Source organism: Cordyceps fumosorosea, assembly GCF_001636725.1.
Source record: "Cordyceps fumosorosea ARSEF 2679 chromosome Unknown scaffold_2, whole genome shotgun sequence".
In the NCBI taxonomy this organism is placed as follows: Eukaryota; Fungi; Ascomycota; class Sordariomycetes; order Hypocreales; family Cordycipitaceae; genus Cordyceps; species Cordyceps fumosorosea.
In genome coordinates, this window is record NW_017387302.1 from 1,355,172 (window position 1) to 1,369,390 (window position 14,219).

Below are 14,219 nucleotides of genomic sequence, written 5' to 3' on the forward strand. Positions count from 1 at the left end.
TTTGGCTTTCTTGCTATTGCTCTATCAAATAGCCGGCGTCGTGTTCTTACCTCATGTGTGAAATGAGAGCTGTGCATTTCCACCTTTGCTGTAAAGGGCACCATCCCCATTATCAGAGCGCATACATCTACATAAATTGCATAGCGAGCGATGGTATCTTGAAATAAACTGTGCGCTTCTCTTTTGGAAATATTCTGTTATTGTTTGTGCCATCTGACATGTTCTAGTCTATATGTCGGATCGTTTCTGTTAAATCCACAATCATAAAAATGTCAGCCGCCTGCTTCTACATATGTGTCGTGCCGCCGCCCTCTCCCTCATAATATATTCTATACTGTACACGCGTTTTCTGATACCGCTTTATAATATCCTCTTGACGACGAGTTCGCCATCGCCGGCTTCCACGGCAACATGCCCGCCGGCCGTGAGCTTCTTCTCCCACCGAGCCCCCTCGCAGCGCGCTAGAATCACCGTCATGCGCAGTGCGGCCGCGCTGCTGCTGGCGTGCTCCGCGGCCGACGACGGCTCTGCGAGGGGCGTAAATGTCCACCGGCCAAAGGCCCAGTTGAGGATGTAACGGCCGGTCGGGCTGGCAGCGGGCGGCGGCACGTCGACGTCCGAGTTGCGCGGGGGCACGGACAGTGTGGCTACAGCCTTGATGCGGTAGACCTCGTCTTTGGGAGCGGCAGCGAGCAACGTCTGCAGCTTCTCGGTGGATATGGTTGTGGCCGTGGCGCCGGTGCCCTTGAGCTCGACGGAGAGGACCTCGACCTCGCTTTGGTGGTCGTGGGCGTGGATGTCTCCGTTGGTATGGCTGTCGCCGTTCGTCTGATGGCTGCCGTTGGCCTGGTGGCCGTTTGCCTTGTTGACCTCGCCATCGGTGAGCTGCTGCGCGAGCCCTCCGTCGATGCCGAAGACGAGATCCGCGTCCACGGAGCCCCTGTCGCTCTTCACCTTGGCGATGTCGACCTCCAGGTCTCCGACCCTGTCGAGGCACTCCTCGTAGCGGTCCTCGCCGGCATTCTCCCACTTGTTGAACACGATGAGGTCCGTGTACCGGGCCTGGATGCGCGCCGTGTAGCTCGTATCTTCGTACCCTTGCCAGTTCTCCACGTCGATCACGCTGACCACGCCGTCCAGGGTGTACCGGCCGGTCTCGCGCGCGAGGCGGTTGACCTCGAGGGCGAGCGTCGCGGGGAACGCGGAGCCGCTCGTCTCGACGACGATGCGATCAGGCGCGACGCCGGCCTCGAGCTCGGCGAGGGCCGGCCCCAGTTGCCCGACGAGGTTGCAGCAGATGCAGCCGTTGAGCAGCTCCTGGACGCCCGAGATGGCGGCGCTGGAGGCGAGCTGCGAGTCGACGGCCAGGTCGCCGAACTCGTTCTTGAGCAGGGCGAGCTTGTAGGACGGGTTGCGCCGGCGCAGCTGCGGGATGAGGTTGAGGATGAGCGTGGTCTTGCCGGAGCCGAGAAAGCCGGTGATGATGGTGATGGGGATGGGCGCCATTTTCGGACAGCGGCTGTCGTGCAGAGGAGGGCGGCGGCGGCGACGGCGGGAGAGGGAGGGCAACAATATACGATTCGGGAAACGGAAGCTATCTCGAATGCGAAATGAACGGACGCCTCGAATGAACCACCCAGTGGTTGCTTCGTGGTGGTGGCGATAGAGTTTGAGATAGGATAGGTGGTAGGGGCGAAGAAAACGGCTCCCGCAGGCGCTTTGCCCCTCCAAGAAAAACACAAATTGGTGATGGCTGGCTGAATGGAGGGGCATGATCGGCTGGCTCTTGACGTCATGCTATCACGCAAGCATCAATGCTGGCCGAGGAATAATTTAAAAACAATCAAGTCAGTCTTGTTTCTGGCGATTCTTGTATTCTTCTGTTCTACTTGTCAATTTTATTTGCCTGTTGAATTGTTACGAATTCCTGGAACCGTCTCCATCACCACCATGTCGCAGTCAACGAACAAAATGCAGCCACCATCGGACAGGCCGTACAAGACGCACCTTGACGAGGTAGCGAGCCATCAGATACAAGACTACCGCGAGCCTAGCACCATTCAAAAGGCCGCTGAAAAGAGTAAGATATGCGGGGTTTCGATTGAGATGATATGGCAGACACTGACGAAGAAAAAGTCTCTGAATACATTCCCGCCGCGGCTGGTCCGTTGCAGCATCTGACGGGCCACCCGCCGCCGACAAAGACGGCAGAGGCAGAGGAGGCGCCTGCGCCAGACCCATCGCAGCTACCAGAGAGACCGGTGCACGATGAGCACATTGAGAATTTTGTGAGGGAGCAGCATCGACAGGACGGCAGCAAGATTTTGGAAGGGCACAGACAGTAACTGCGGTGGGGATAGCAGCGCTGCGAATGGATAGCTGCGCATCAATGGAAGCTTGCTGGAGATTGCTGGTAACCATGTAGGTAGAAAAGAGCACGCCAAAGATAGAGCGTATTTTCATAACCACTTTACATCCAGTGATCATCACTGGCGAGACTGTGGACGGGTTCGCCGTAACCAGGATGCTGGCACGACTGATTGGAATACAATGAAAGAACCCAGACAGGCCTGACGCTTCTAGAAGCATTGCCAATTACTCTCATCAAAAGATCTACAAAGGCAACAAGTCATCACGGCAGTAAAATGTCCCCCCTTCTTGGCATTATCTCGCCTACGGATTCGGAACGATGGAAATCGAGACCGATCTTGCGAGAAATTTCCTATATCCAAGGGTTTCTTCTCTTCTGAGCTAGTTCCACGAAGGGAACTGGCAACGCGACACCGTGGGAGGTTCTTGGTGAAGGTCGTGGCTGCTCAGTTGGCTTTTTGATGGAGAAGAGAAGAGAAGAAAGAGAAGCCTGAAAATTGGAGGCGCAGAATTGAGATTTTATATGCACCATGAAAAGGTTTGCGGTAGGAAGTGGCAGTATTATACGCTAGTCTGTTTTGGGATAATTGAGTTGATTCTGCGTTTTGAACTACTCGGAGATTGATCTAGCTCTTTGGATCTACGTATGTTGTGCTACACCAAATCGCAAATGCTCCCCCAGATCGCGTCAAACATGCTGTGATACCTCAGAATAGCCCTAGAAAACGCCGACACTATATCGAGGATTACGTCTTTTCCATTCTCGGGGGCTTTTACACATCTGCGGTGGACCGCAATCGAGCAACTGCATAGGTACAGCCTTGTCTGAGGGGAAATACCCGCTGGGCCATCACAGCAATGCTGCCACAACGTTCCTCTCTTCTTCATCCCGCGCAACACGGGGATTGTCCTCCTTATCCTATAATTCTTTTTTTAGTCCGAGACGCCTCCAGCATGGCCTTCACACCCTCTTTCCCGTTGTCCCATGCCTCAGCGCCTCCTCCTGTATGCAGGCTGCGGATTACCTCCGTGCCTCTAGGCTCAGCATGTAGGCGCCTTCAGGCAGCCCATACGGGACAATGACACCCAATGGTCAACATGCTGAAGCAAAGGCTGCCAACCCCTTCCTACGAGCCGAGGGTCTTGGCTCCTTGATGTGTCGCTCACCCTGCATGTGCTATCGTTTCGTCTCACCACATATCCCCAGCCCGGCTCACGCTTTGCCATCTCTCATGTCCTTGACAGCGAGGCATATAAACCCAGAAATATTCTCTGACATTGTCTGGCTTTTTTGATTTATATTTTCTACTACTCGATCAAAAACACTTTATCATTCGAATCGTTCATTCAACAAAACGACAAGAACGCCACGCTAGTCTTGCCTCCCACAAATATGGACAACATGCAAGATCTTGACCCCAAGATCTACACTGTCTTATGGATTTGCCCGCTGAAAGTAGAGGCAGACGCTGCCTATGCTGCTCTAGACAATCAGCATCGCGGGAGGTGGGCACAGTCCGACTCCAATGGCAAGCACTACGCCCCGACTGCCGGTGATATGTGTGGCCATAATGTCATCATTATGACCATTCCTCCTGGCACCTTATACGGCACCACGACTGCTACTTCCATTGCCACTGAAGTGAGGATGTCCTTCCCCTCCATCCGCATCGGCCTTCTTGTCGGTATTGCGGCCGGACTACCGAATTTCTCGTGCAATCCACCTATAGATATCCGTCTGGGTGACGTTCTTGTGGCATTGTCCTTCGATGAGAAGCCGCCAGTCGTTGCCTACGACCTAGGCAAGGAGACGGGCAATGCTGAGCTTGAACTCTTGCGTCATGGTCAAGCGCTGCATCTTTCTGAGTCAGTGCTTCGAAGCATGTTTGGCAACATTTGGCGCTCGGACGCAAAGACAAATGGATCTGCGTCGCTGATGTATTATTACAACAGTATCAAGGATAAGGCAGTGTCTCCGGGTTGCTCTTGGGAATACCCTGGTTGCCATGAAGACATATACTTTGATGTCGATGAGGACGGAATCGAGCATGAAGTGACTCGAGATTCAAGACCAGATGCCATGAGGAGTCAAGTCTGGTACGGGTCTCTCGGTTCAGGCAATCGTGTAATGAAAGACAGGAGAAAGAGTAACCAGCTCCGAGACCGACACAACCTGATCGGTCTTGAGATGGAGGCAGCTGGCATATTGAATGATTTCCGGGTGGGAGTCATTCGAGGGGTTTCCGACTACGCAGACAAGCACAAGAAAGCCACTTTTCGGCCATACGCTGCTATAATGGCTGCAGCCTATGCCAAGTTGGTCATGGCCTTCTTGACGCCGGACAAACTGACACCCACGCCCCAAACTATGCAGACTAGTCAGTAAATGCTATTTTCCCACTTCACTCAAAAAATTCTATGTCAACTGACCCCCTCCCCCCGCCCAGATGCCCCTGGCGTAGCCAAACGTCCTTACGAAGAAGGCCCTGATAGCGACTCGGCTATGAGGACAAAGCGAGGTCGTACTGAAGAACCAGATGCTGAGTTCCAGTCACCGTCGCCGAACAGATCTCAAAGAGGTAGGAAGGATCCGCCCATGCCCCCAACCATCCCCCCTCCCATGTAACGAAGCCAGGCAATTGATCTAACATGCAAAGACACAGGGCCTCTCGTTCCTGACACAATCGAGGGAAGACGAATGCGCCTCCTGGAATCACTGGAAAACCCGGCAATGAATGGTAAAACAATTACAAAGCAATCTGCATCCACATGCCAGTGGCTGTTGAAAGCATCTGAGTACGACGAGTGGCTCAATGCCGAAATATCCAAAGACAATCGTGACTTCCTATGGATCAAAGGGCATCCCGGTACAGGAAAGTCAACACTAATGAAATTTTTGTCCAAAACTCTTAAAGCTCGGAGAAAGAAAGGAAATGCTGTCATCTCCTTCTTCTTCCATGCTCGAGGAGTTGAATTGGCAAAATCCACGGTCGGAATGTACCGATCTTTATTGAAACAGCTTCTGCACGCGCTTCCACGACTCCAAGGCATCCTCGACAGCTTCGATATGAGCCAACAAAGCAAGGAAACGCCGGATTGGAACTTGGCTGATTTGAAATCACTTTTTAAAAAAGCCATTGCCCAACTTGGCGACTCTTCATTGATAATTTTGATTGACGCCCTGGACGAGTGTGAAGAAAGCCAGATCCGAGACATGGTGAAATTTCTCCTATGTGTTGGTCAGAAGGCCCAAAACAAGGGTATTGTGCTACGAATCTGCTTTGCGAGTCGGTTCTACCCCAACATATCGATCAACGAACAAAGGGGCATCGACCTTGACCTCACGTCGCATGTGGGGCATGGTCAAGACATGAAGACTTATATCAACAACGAACTGGAGGGTACCATTCAGGAACCTGAGACTCTCCAGACGATCAGCGACAGCCTCATGGAAAAGGCTCAAGGAGTGTTTCTGTGGCTGCAGCTGGTGGTGCCGAGGGTCGTGCGAGCTTTCGACCATGGAAGGCTAGAAGATGTTGAACTTTTGATTCAAAAAACACCTGGAAAGCTCTATGAGGTTTTCAAGCAGATGATAGAACGCGAACCCAAACCTTCGGCTGAATTGCTGTTGTGTCTTCAGTGGATACTCTTCGCCAGACAACCCTTGAGTCCCGCCCAATTACGAGACGCCATTCTCAGTGGCTCGAGGACGAAAACACCGGAATCTGCCTGGTTCTATTCCATACACAACAAGAAGAAGGAATTCAGAGAAGCAATCATTGACAAATTCATCATTGATAGCTCCAAAGGGCTGGCAGAGACGATCGAGTCGGGCGGGGAGAAGATTGTACAGTTCATTCATGAGTCTGTGAGGAACTTTCTTCTCGAGAGTGCTTATTGGGCGGGGTGTCTCAAGGATTATTGGCCAGGCTTCCTGCAAAACTTTAAAGGGAAAAGTCACAACACGCTGAAGCAGTGCTGTACCCGATACATACGCTTGAGCGCTCCCCGTGTCGACAGCTGCACTGTATACGACCCAAAAAAAGACGAAATGTTCCGCAATGACGCCATGTATAAATTTCCACTACTTGAGTATGTTGTTGGCAATATACTACATCACGCAGATACGGCAGAGGGCAGTGGCGTCGACCAGGAAGCATTTGTCTGTGAGGCAGAGGGTAGTGGCGTCGACCAGGAAGCATTTGTCTGTGAGGCAGAGGGCAGTGGTGCCAGCCAGGAAGCATCTGTCCACGAGGCAGACGGCACTGCTGTCAGCCAGGAAGCATCTGTCCATGAGGCAGACGGCACTGCTGTCAGCCAGGATCTATGTGTCGGCGAAGGCTTCCCTCGTTGTGAATGGATCAAGCTCCAGAGGCTTCTGTCCATATACGACAGCCGCCGGCACGTCTCAAGTGCGAGACTGCTGTACATTCTATCAGAGCACAATGCAGCGAATCTCATAAATCGCCACCCATGCAAGTCGAATGGCTTTGAACAAGGAGACGAGCGATATTGCATGCCTCTGTTGGCAGCGGTATTCGCCGAAAGCCACCAGGCACGCGGTGCCCTCATGAGGGCCTATGCGAATGCAATCATGGATGCGCGGAGGCATAAGCTTCACGCTATATGCGATAAATTCCTCGCAGGTGAGAAGAAGCGTCGCCCTCGCTTGACTATTTCTACTTTAAGAAGAAAAAGCGTGCTCTGCAATGTGTTTTTGGCTGGCGATGAGTCGCTTTACAATTTTGCTGTCGCTTCGGATCTTTCCCTGGAAGATGATGGGTGGGAGGCCTTGGAGTCCGCCGCGAAAGCTGGCAATGAGGACATGTTCAACCTACTCCTCGAACTCGGCGCCGACAGTAAAAAGCCGCACAATAAGTTTGCGCTCAAGTTTAGCGGTCGAACACTCTTGTGGGCTGTTAAGAAGCTCTGGCACAATGGTGTTGTGAGGCTTCTTCGCAGCCACGCGGATATTGAATATTCCGAGGAAGACTGGTTGACACCGTTGCTGTGTGCCGCCAAGCAAGGCGAGCCGCGTATGGTCGGCCTCCTCCTACAGTTCAGGGCCAATAGTAGGGCGAGAGATCGGTGTTATTGGACACCACTGATGTGGGCGGCTCGATTGGGGCACCAAGCCGCTGTTGAAATACTGTTGTGTGCAAGAGCCTCACTTAGGCACCAAACCGCGGCTGGTGAGCCCTATCAAAATGACAATTCCTCCATAACGGCGTTGTGGTGCGCTATCTGCCAATGGTTACACAAGCCGAGACAAGTGTTGCCCTCCAGTGCTCCCCAGGAGATGGACAGCAACTCGACGTTTTCTCACGATGATTCCCTCATGCATGAAATTCGGAGGGTAGTCCTGATCAACGAACGCGCCGATGTCAGTGGACCCAACTACGCCGGCATCACACCGCTGCTTGTCGCCGTCTTTGTAGGAGATGAAGAATTGGCAAGGCTCTTGATTGACAAAGGCGCTGATATCAACTGGAGAGACCAAAAAGGCGCGACGCTACTGATGTATGCTTCCTTTCTGCAGCCAAATGAAAGGTTGTGGCCTAGGAATTTGATTGGCGATATCAGAGAGCCTACTCATGCTATGCAGGAAGGTTTTGCAAAGCTTCTGATTGACAAAAAGGCTGATGTCAACGCGTCTGACGCAGACGGTAAGACGGTGCTCATGCACGCCGTCTTGTACGGAAACCAATGGGATCTTCAGCTTCTGCTTAGGTGTGACGCCAAGGTCAACACTTCTACGGCAGACGGCGAGACGGCGCTGACATACGCTGTCCGTGCTAGAAATCATGAAGCGTTGGACTGGCTACTACATTCTCAGGCTGATACTGACGCGACGACTCAGAACCGCCATAAAGCGCTAAGTATAGCCAGAGCAGCAGGAAACCAGGAAGCAGCACGCCTGATTGAGACTTACACGCCTGGAACTCAATACTACCGTGACTTCCATCACAGGCGAAGTATTATGCTGCTGCCATCAAGAACGAAGCTGGGCGGAACGTTAAACTGACATGGAAAATCTTTTGTTAGCTGTCAATGATTATTACTGTACTTGTGCATTCTCTCCCCGCAGCGATCTTAGCGTTCTCATCCGACTTGGCGTCGTGGCCGGCCAGAAAACGGATGCTTCGTATGCAAAACTTCCGCCATGCCGTTTGAGACGACGAGTATGTCCCCCTGTAGGTACGAGTTAGGCTGATGCGCTCTCGGGCTGCGCGGTCGTGCATTTGAAGCACCGCTGCCCAACGTCTTCGCCGCTTACCTATCTGACCATACACCTTTGATCTCATCAGTAGAGTGCTTTATTTGATTCTGAGACTCGACGGTCTACACCAGACCTTGGATCATCGTTCTTGGCACCGCCGTTGGTGTCACTCATCCCAACCAGGCTCCTCGGGCTTCTTGCGTCTAGCCTGCGCTCTCGTGATCCATCTTCTTGCGTCGGGTGGCTGGACTGGGCTGTGGCCGTACATTTCATGTCTCAGACATTCTTACAGCATCGCATGCATTTTAGCTAATCCGGGCACCATTGCCTTCAAGGCACTGCATGGCGAACCGCGGGCAACGAGGCTCCGTTGAGTTTTGCTCGCCGAGACACTGGCGGTGAGTAGCAGAGACAAACGTGCCTCCGCATTTGCATAACGGGTCGCCGATCTTGTGATATGTTTAGAAAAAGGAGGGGTATAGTCTTAACACTTCTTCAAAGCCGTATCTGAGACAGTGTATACGCGCCAGCCGTCGATCACGCATCGTGTATTGCCTCCGCTGGGGGCCGATACGAGGGCAAGTACTCCATAGATCGCCAAGGGACAGCTGTATGCCTCAAAAGTGGGCAGTTCAACGAGCGTTGACATGCAATCAGCGCACAGAAGAAGGCGAGCGGGGAAATTACATCACAGCGGTTTCTCTATCACAGGCAAAATCCGATAGCCGACAACAATTTAGATGCCATCATCTACCTGCAGTGGGCGAGATGCTGAAGTTACATACGGATAGGGAGAATACGGAGGCTCGTCTAATCGATTAATTTATCTAAATGAATTCGTATGACCGCATGTCTAAGGTCTATGTAGCCCTTTACCCAACAACTCCTCCCCAACCTCCTTGACCAACTTCTCGTGTGGAAAGATCTTCTTCTTGCTTAGGACCATGTCCTTAGCGTCCAGCGCCCTGAGCAGGTCCGCGAGCTCACCTTCTTGGTCGATGCCAAAGACGAGATGACCTAGCGAGAGGAGCATTCCGTGTAGCGCCTCTGCCGACTCGTTCTCCTGCGTAACGGCCTCGACCAGCGAGGCTGCCAGCTCCACCTCCTCTTCGACCGAGAGGCGCTCCGAGGGCGCGTCACCTTCCCTGCGCCGTTGGCGGTTCGCGAGCGTGAGGTTGAAGAGCAGCGAAGAGGCCGCGACGCGCGCGTTGGCATGGCCACCGTCGAGGAGACTGGATGAGATGAGCGACACCGCCCGCTGACGAAAGGCTGCGTTGCCGAGCACGATGCCGGCAAAGACTGGCGTGGAAAACATGTTGCACACGGCGTGGAGCGTCACGAGCCGCATCGAATACGGGCATTTGGTGCCGTACTTGTTGACGTAGGCAGCTATGGCGTCGATGGTCTGTACGTCGCGCTCCTCGGCGTAGTAGACACTCACGTCCGGGTCCGCAAGCGCAGTGCGGAACAGGTCGACAGCGGTGAAGACGATGTCCGGCGCGAGCTGGTCCAGGGCGCCGCGGACGCACTGGCCCAGGGTGAGAAGGCCCGACGTGCCGAGCACGGCCGGCTGCTTCTTCTCGCGGAGCTCGAGGAAGCTCGTGACGGCCTGGATGTCGGGTTTGAGGCTGAAGGCGCCCATTTTGACGTGAAGCTTGCTAAGTGGCGGCGTCTTAGGGTACAGCACAGGCTGCGCGTGCGGTGACAAGTTCGGCAGCTGCAATCCGTCGTGGGCGTGCAGCCGCGTGCCCATCTGCACGAGCAGCCGTGCGGTGCTCTCGAGGGCGTGCCGGTCGGCGCCAGTCCAGCGCTTGAGCTGCTCGCCGCGAAAGAAGGCGAGGAAGGTGGGCGTGGCGGTGACCTCGTGCTTGGCGGCGATTTCGTGCGCGAGTGAGATGTCGACCTTGATGAAGGCGATGCAGCGCCCGTAGTGCTCAGCGACTTGGTCGTAGAAGGGGTAGAACGCCTTGCATGGTGGGCATGTGGGCGACGTGAAGAAGACGACCGAGGCTGCTTTGGAGGATTGGGCGAGAAGTTGGTGGTAGTCCTCGATGCGGATGGCGTTGTGGACTTGGTTGAGACGCTTGGGTTCGGCCGCACTCGCGGCCGTCTCACCGAGTCCGAGCAGGCCGTTCCGCCGTGCGTTCATGCCTTGGGTAAGTCGAGGCAACATCATCCTGCCCATAGGTGAGTCCAGTACAGCCTGCGGCATGCTTGTGATGTGTTCTGGGATGCCTTTTCCGAGGAGGAAATTGGAAAACGAGTCTGTGAAGTTATTGCAGTTGTGGTTGAATAGATCGTATGCCTGATTACATTAACATGGGTTATGCCTGCGTTCTTGGGCGGCAAAATTTACCTCGGCAGTGTAGATGGATTTTATAGAAGTCAGGAACTCCCGAATGACATCCATCGGGAGCAATGTTGTGCCTAGCCGTAGCCGCTGTTGCGGCCGGCCCAGGTGCGATGAGCCTGGGACAATCTCCAGGATGCCGCCGTCGTAGACAAACTCACGGCCGCGCAGCTCTATAGACGTGTGGTAGATGGCGTCGAGCTGGAACCCCAAGACGCTCAGGGAAATGTCCTTGGCCAGGCCGCGGGACAAGTCATACACCAGCAGGTGGACTTCCATGCCAACCGGGCCATCCATGCCTGTGAGTGGCAGGCAATGCGGGGAACCGGGCGGGTGTATTGAAATGAATTGTCAATTTTGAGAGGGCGGTAATGGAGTATGAGTGTAGCCGTGACAAGTTATAGGAAGAAGAAAGGCAGTTTACGCTAATAATGTAGGGTCGGTTCAGCCAAGGCAGCAGAAGCGCATCGTCACATTGTGGTTGGATGCGGACAACCCGTGGCGGTTGGCGGAGTGGCGGGTGCCCGCGCCGCATGTGGCGCAACAGGCAACACTAATACGCGTGCCGTACCTGTGTCACGAGGTGAAAGATGCGGAGTATGGAGAGGATGCACGGATAGTTCAACTGACCTGATGATTCTGAAATAGCTTCATGCCCAAAACTTTCATCAAATAAAATTCAAGCAAAGCGGCTCTTACGCAGTATCTTCAGTGGGTAGGTACGCCACAGTACCATTACAATGACATGGGGCAGCTGGCGAGAACGGGAGGACCATGAAAGGCTGATCTAGGTCAGCTAATCATTCATTCTTGAACCAATGCGTTGATGTTCACTTGATGTTCACTTGTGTTCACTTGAAGTTCATAGAAATAATCTTGCGCTTTTCAATGGGAAAAAGACACAGGATACCAGTGACAGCTTTGAGTCGCAACTCCGACCCACTGCAATACTGAGGCTGCCCCTAACTTATCAAGGGCGGATCTTCCCCTGAATTTTTCTCTCCGGCCTTTAGTTCCCAGTGCGTAAAAACTTCCTCCCACACTGTGAAATCTCCAGTGAATCGTGTGTAAAATTCCACCCGTACAGTCTCTGGCACGGTACTTCTACAATCGCCCAATCAGCACAGGCCAAACATCATCTTCCTTGCCTCCCACATCGTGGCTTGTGCATCGTTGACCCTGTCCCTCTCTCTTCTTCCTAGACTCGACCCTTTTTTGTACTTCATTCGCTCATTTACTCACCATCTTTGTTTTTCGTACAGCCATCTTGTTTGCCTTGTTTGCGCCTCGCTTGTGTGAGTGCGCATCTCGTTGAACAAGATAATTTCTCGTCGCGCGAGTCGAGGTGCCAAAAGCCTGATGCCGGGCATCTTGACACCGCCAGAGCTCGCCACCAACCGCTCCCACGACCCCCACGAGAAACCCGGTCGCTACCAGCCCAAGTCCAGAAAACCAAGATTCTTTGCCAAGATGAAGGAATCGTGGGCGTCTCAGTCGTCAAAGACGCGGTACTTCAAAACGACCGCCATTGTCTTTACCATCATCTGTCTGTTCTACTGGCTGTCGCCCTCTGGCGTCTCTGTCCAGCCCTCCGGTCCGTTGTCCTTCCTGCGAATTGACTCTTGCACTCCCTGCTGACTACGTACAGTTTCTCAAAAGACGAACCCCGAGCCCGTTGGCCTGACCACTGGCGTCAACACACCCGTTCCCGAGAGGCCAGTCGATAAGCCCGCCGTCAACACTCCGCCCGCGGACTCGACCAAGGAGCCCTCCAAGCCCGCCTCCGGATCCGACTCTTCCCCGGGCAAAGATACCACCAAGCCTCCCGCTACTGGCGGTGACAGCGTCGAAACCCATGATGCCGACGACGCCGCCTACTCTACCAAAAAGTGCTCCAAGTCGTACAGCAAGGAGAAGCCGATCGTGCAATATGTCCTCATGATTGATGCCGGCAGCACGGGCTCCCGCATCCACGTTTACAAGTTCAACAACTGCGGCGCTATGCCTGAGCTCGAGAGTGAAGAGTTCAAGATGACTGAGAAGAGCGTCGGCGGCCTCAGCGCGTACAAGGACGATCCTGTCGCTGCCGCCAAGAGCCTGGATCCCCTCATGAAGGTGGCCATGGAGCATGTCCCTGAGAAGCTCAAGGGCTGCACCCCCGTCGCTGTCAAGGCTACCGCCGGCCTGCGTTTGATTGGCGCCGAAAAGGCCGACGCCATCCTCAAGCAGGTCCGCACACACCTCGAGAACGACTACCCCTTCCCCGTTGTCTCCGCCGACAAGGATGGCGTCGCTCTCATGGACGGCTCCGACGAGGGCGTCTACGCCTGGATCACCACCAACTACCTACTCGGCAAGATTGGGGGCGGGGAGAAGGGCGAGACTGCCGCCATTTTCGATCTCGGCGGCGGTTCTACCCAGATTGTCTTCGAACCCCTCTACAAGAGCGTTGAGGGCGCGACCCCCGAGAAGCTTGCCGACGGTGAGCACAAGTACGAGCTCAACTATGGCGGCCACAAGTTCGAGTTGTACCAGCACTCGCACCTCAAGTTCGGTCTCATGGCCGCGCGCGAGCGTATCCACCAGGCTCTGATCGATGAGCTCGCCAAGAGCAAAGGCTCCGACAAGACGTGGCTCTCCGAGGCCATTGTTCACCCCTGCATCCTACCCGGCTTCGAGCGCCAGGTCAACGTGACGCTCGGTGAGGACAAGAAGCACGACGTCACCTTCGTCGGCCCTAGCGAGCCCTCGTCGGCGCAGTGCCGCAGCTTGGCCGAGAAGCTGCTCAATAAGGACGCCGCCTGCAAGATGGGCCCCTGTTCGTTCAACGGCGTTCACCAACCGGCGCTGGCCAAGACCTTTGCCAAGCAGGAGATTCTCGTCTTCTCCTTCTTCTACGACCGCATGGAGCCGCTGGGCATGCCCGAATCGTTTACTCTCCGCGAGATGCACGATCTGACGCACGCCGTCTGCCAGGGCAAGAAGGGCTGGAGCTCGTTTGAGAGCAACCCCAAGGCCATGGCCGAGCTCAACGATCGCCCCGAGTACTGCCTGGACCTCAGCTTCATGCTGGCTCTGCTGCATACCGGCTACGACATGCCCATCGACCGCGAGGTCAAGATTGCCAAGAAGATCGATGGCAACGAGCTTGGCTGGTGCTTGGGCGCCAGCTTGCCCCTGCTCGAGGCCAACTCGGGGTGGAAGTGCCAGGTGAATAAGATTGCATAAAACAATAACTGCATGGGAGGGTTGTTTTCGTATTTATTTTTGAGGGGCTAT

The 14,219-nt window shown here is 54.3% G+C and overlaps 6 protein-coding genes across 6 annotated transcripts; 4 read left to right on the forward strand and 2 right to left on the reverse strand.

The window, feature by feature from the left end:
* Positions 1–360: 360 nt before the first annotated feature.
* ISF_01580 (CobW domain containing protein) lies at positions 361–1,506 on the reverse strand (the record flags this gene model as incomplete). Its single annotated transcript, XM_018845187.1, has 1 exon — positions 361–1,506. One exon carries the CDS (start codon positions 1,504–1,506, stop codon positions 361–363), a length of 1,146 nt encoding a protein of 381 aa, XP_018707953.1.
* A 465-nt stretch (positions 1,507–1,971) lies between these two features.
* Positions 1,972–2,345, forward strand: ISF_01581 (hypothetical protein; the record flags this gene model as incomplete). The annotated part of the gene is made up of 2 exons (XM_018845188.1): positions 1,972–2,080; positions 2,137–2,345. The coding sequence occupies 2 exons, from the start codon at positions 1,972–1,974 to the stop codon at positions 2,343–2,345; spliced, it is 318 nt and encodes a 105-aa protein (XP_018707954.1).
* A 1,418-nt stretch (positions 2,346–3,763) lies between these two features.
* Positions 3,764–4,756, forward strand: ISF_01582 (Nucleoside phosphorylase; the record flags this gene model as incomplete). The annotated part of the gene is made up of 1 exon (XM_018845189.1): positions 3,764–4,756. One exon carries the CDS (start codon positions 3,764–3,766, stop codon positions 4,754–4,756), a length of 993 nt encoding a protein of 330 aa, XP_018707955.1.
* A 312-nt stretch (positions 4,757–5,068) lies between these two features.
* On the forward strand, positions 5,069–8,395 carry ISF_01583 (Ankyrin repeat-containing domain protein; the record flags this gene model as incomplete). Its single annotated transcript, XM_018845190.1, has 1 exon — positions 5,069–8,395. The coding sequence occupies one exon, from the start codon at positions 5,069–5,071 to the stop codon at positions 8,393–8,395; it is 3,327 nt and encodes a 1,108-aa protein (XP_018707956.1).
* A 1,048-nt stretch (positions 8,396–9,443) lies between these two features.
* On the reverse strand, positions 9,444–11,237 carry ISF_01584 (PUA-like domain protein; the record flags this gene model as incomplete). Its single annotated transcript, XM_018845191.1, has 2 exons — positions 9,444–10,895; positions 10,947–11,237. The coding sequence occupies 2 exons, from the start codon at positions 11,235–11,237 to the stop codon at positions 9,444–9,446; spliced, it is 1,743 nt and encodes a 580-aa protein (XP_018707957.1).
* Positions 11,238–12,299: 1,062 nt separating this feature from the next.
* ISF_01585 (guanosine-diphosphatase) lies at positions 12,300–14,168 on the forward strand (the record flags this gene model as incomplete). Its single annotated transcript, XM_018845192.1, has 2 exons — positions 12,300–12,534; positions 12,589–14,168. The coding sequence occupies 2 exons, from the start codon at positions 12,300–12,302 to the stop codon at positions 14,166–14,168; spliced, it is 1,815 nt and encodes a 604-aa protein (XP_018707958.1).
* Between the last annotated feature and the right edge of the window lie 51 nt (positions 14,169–14,219).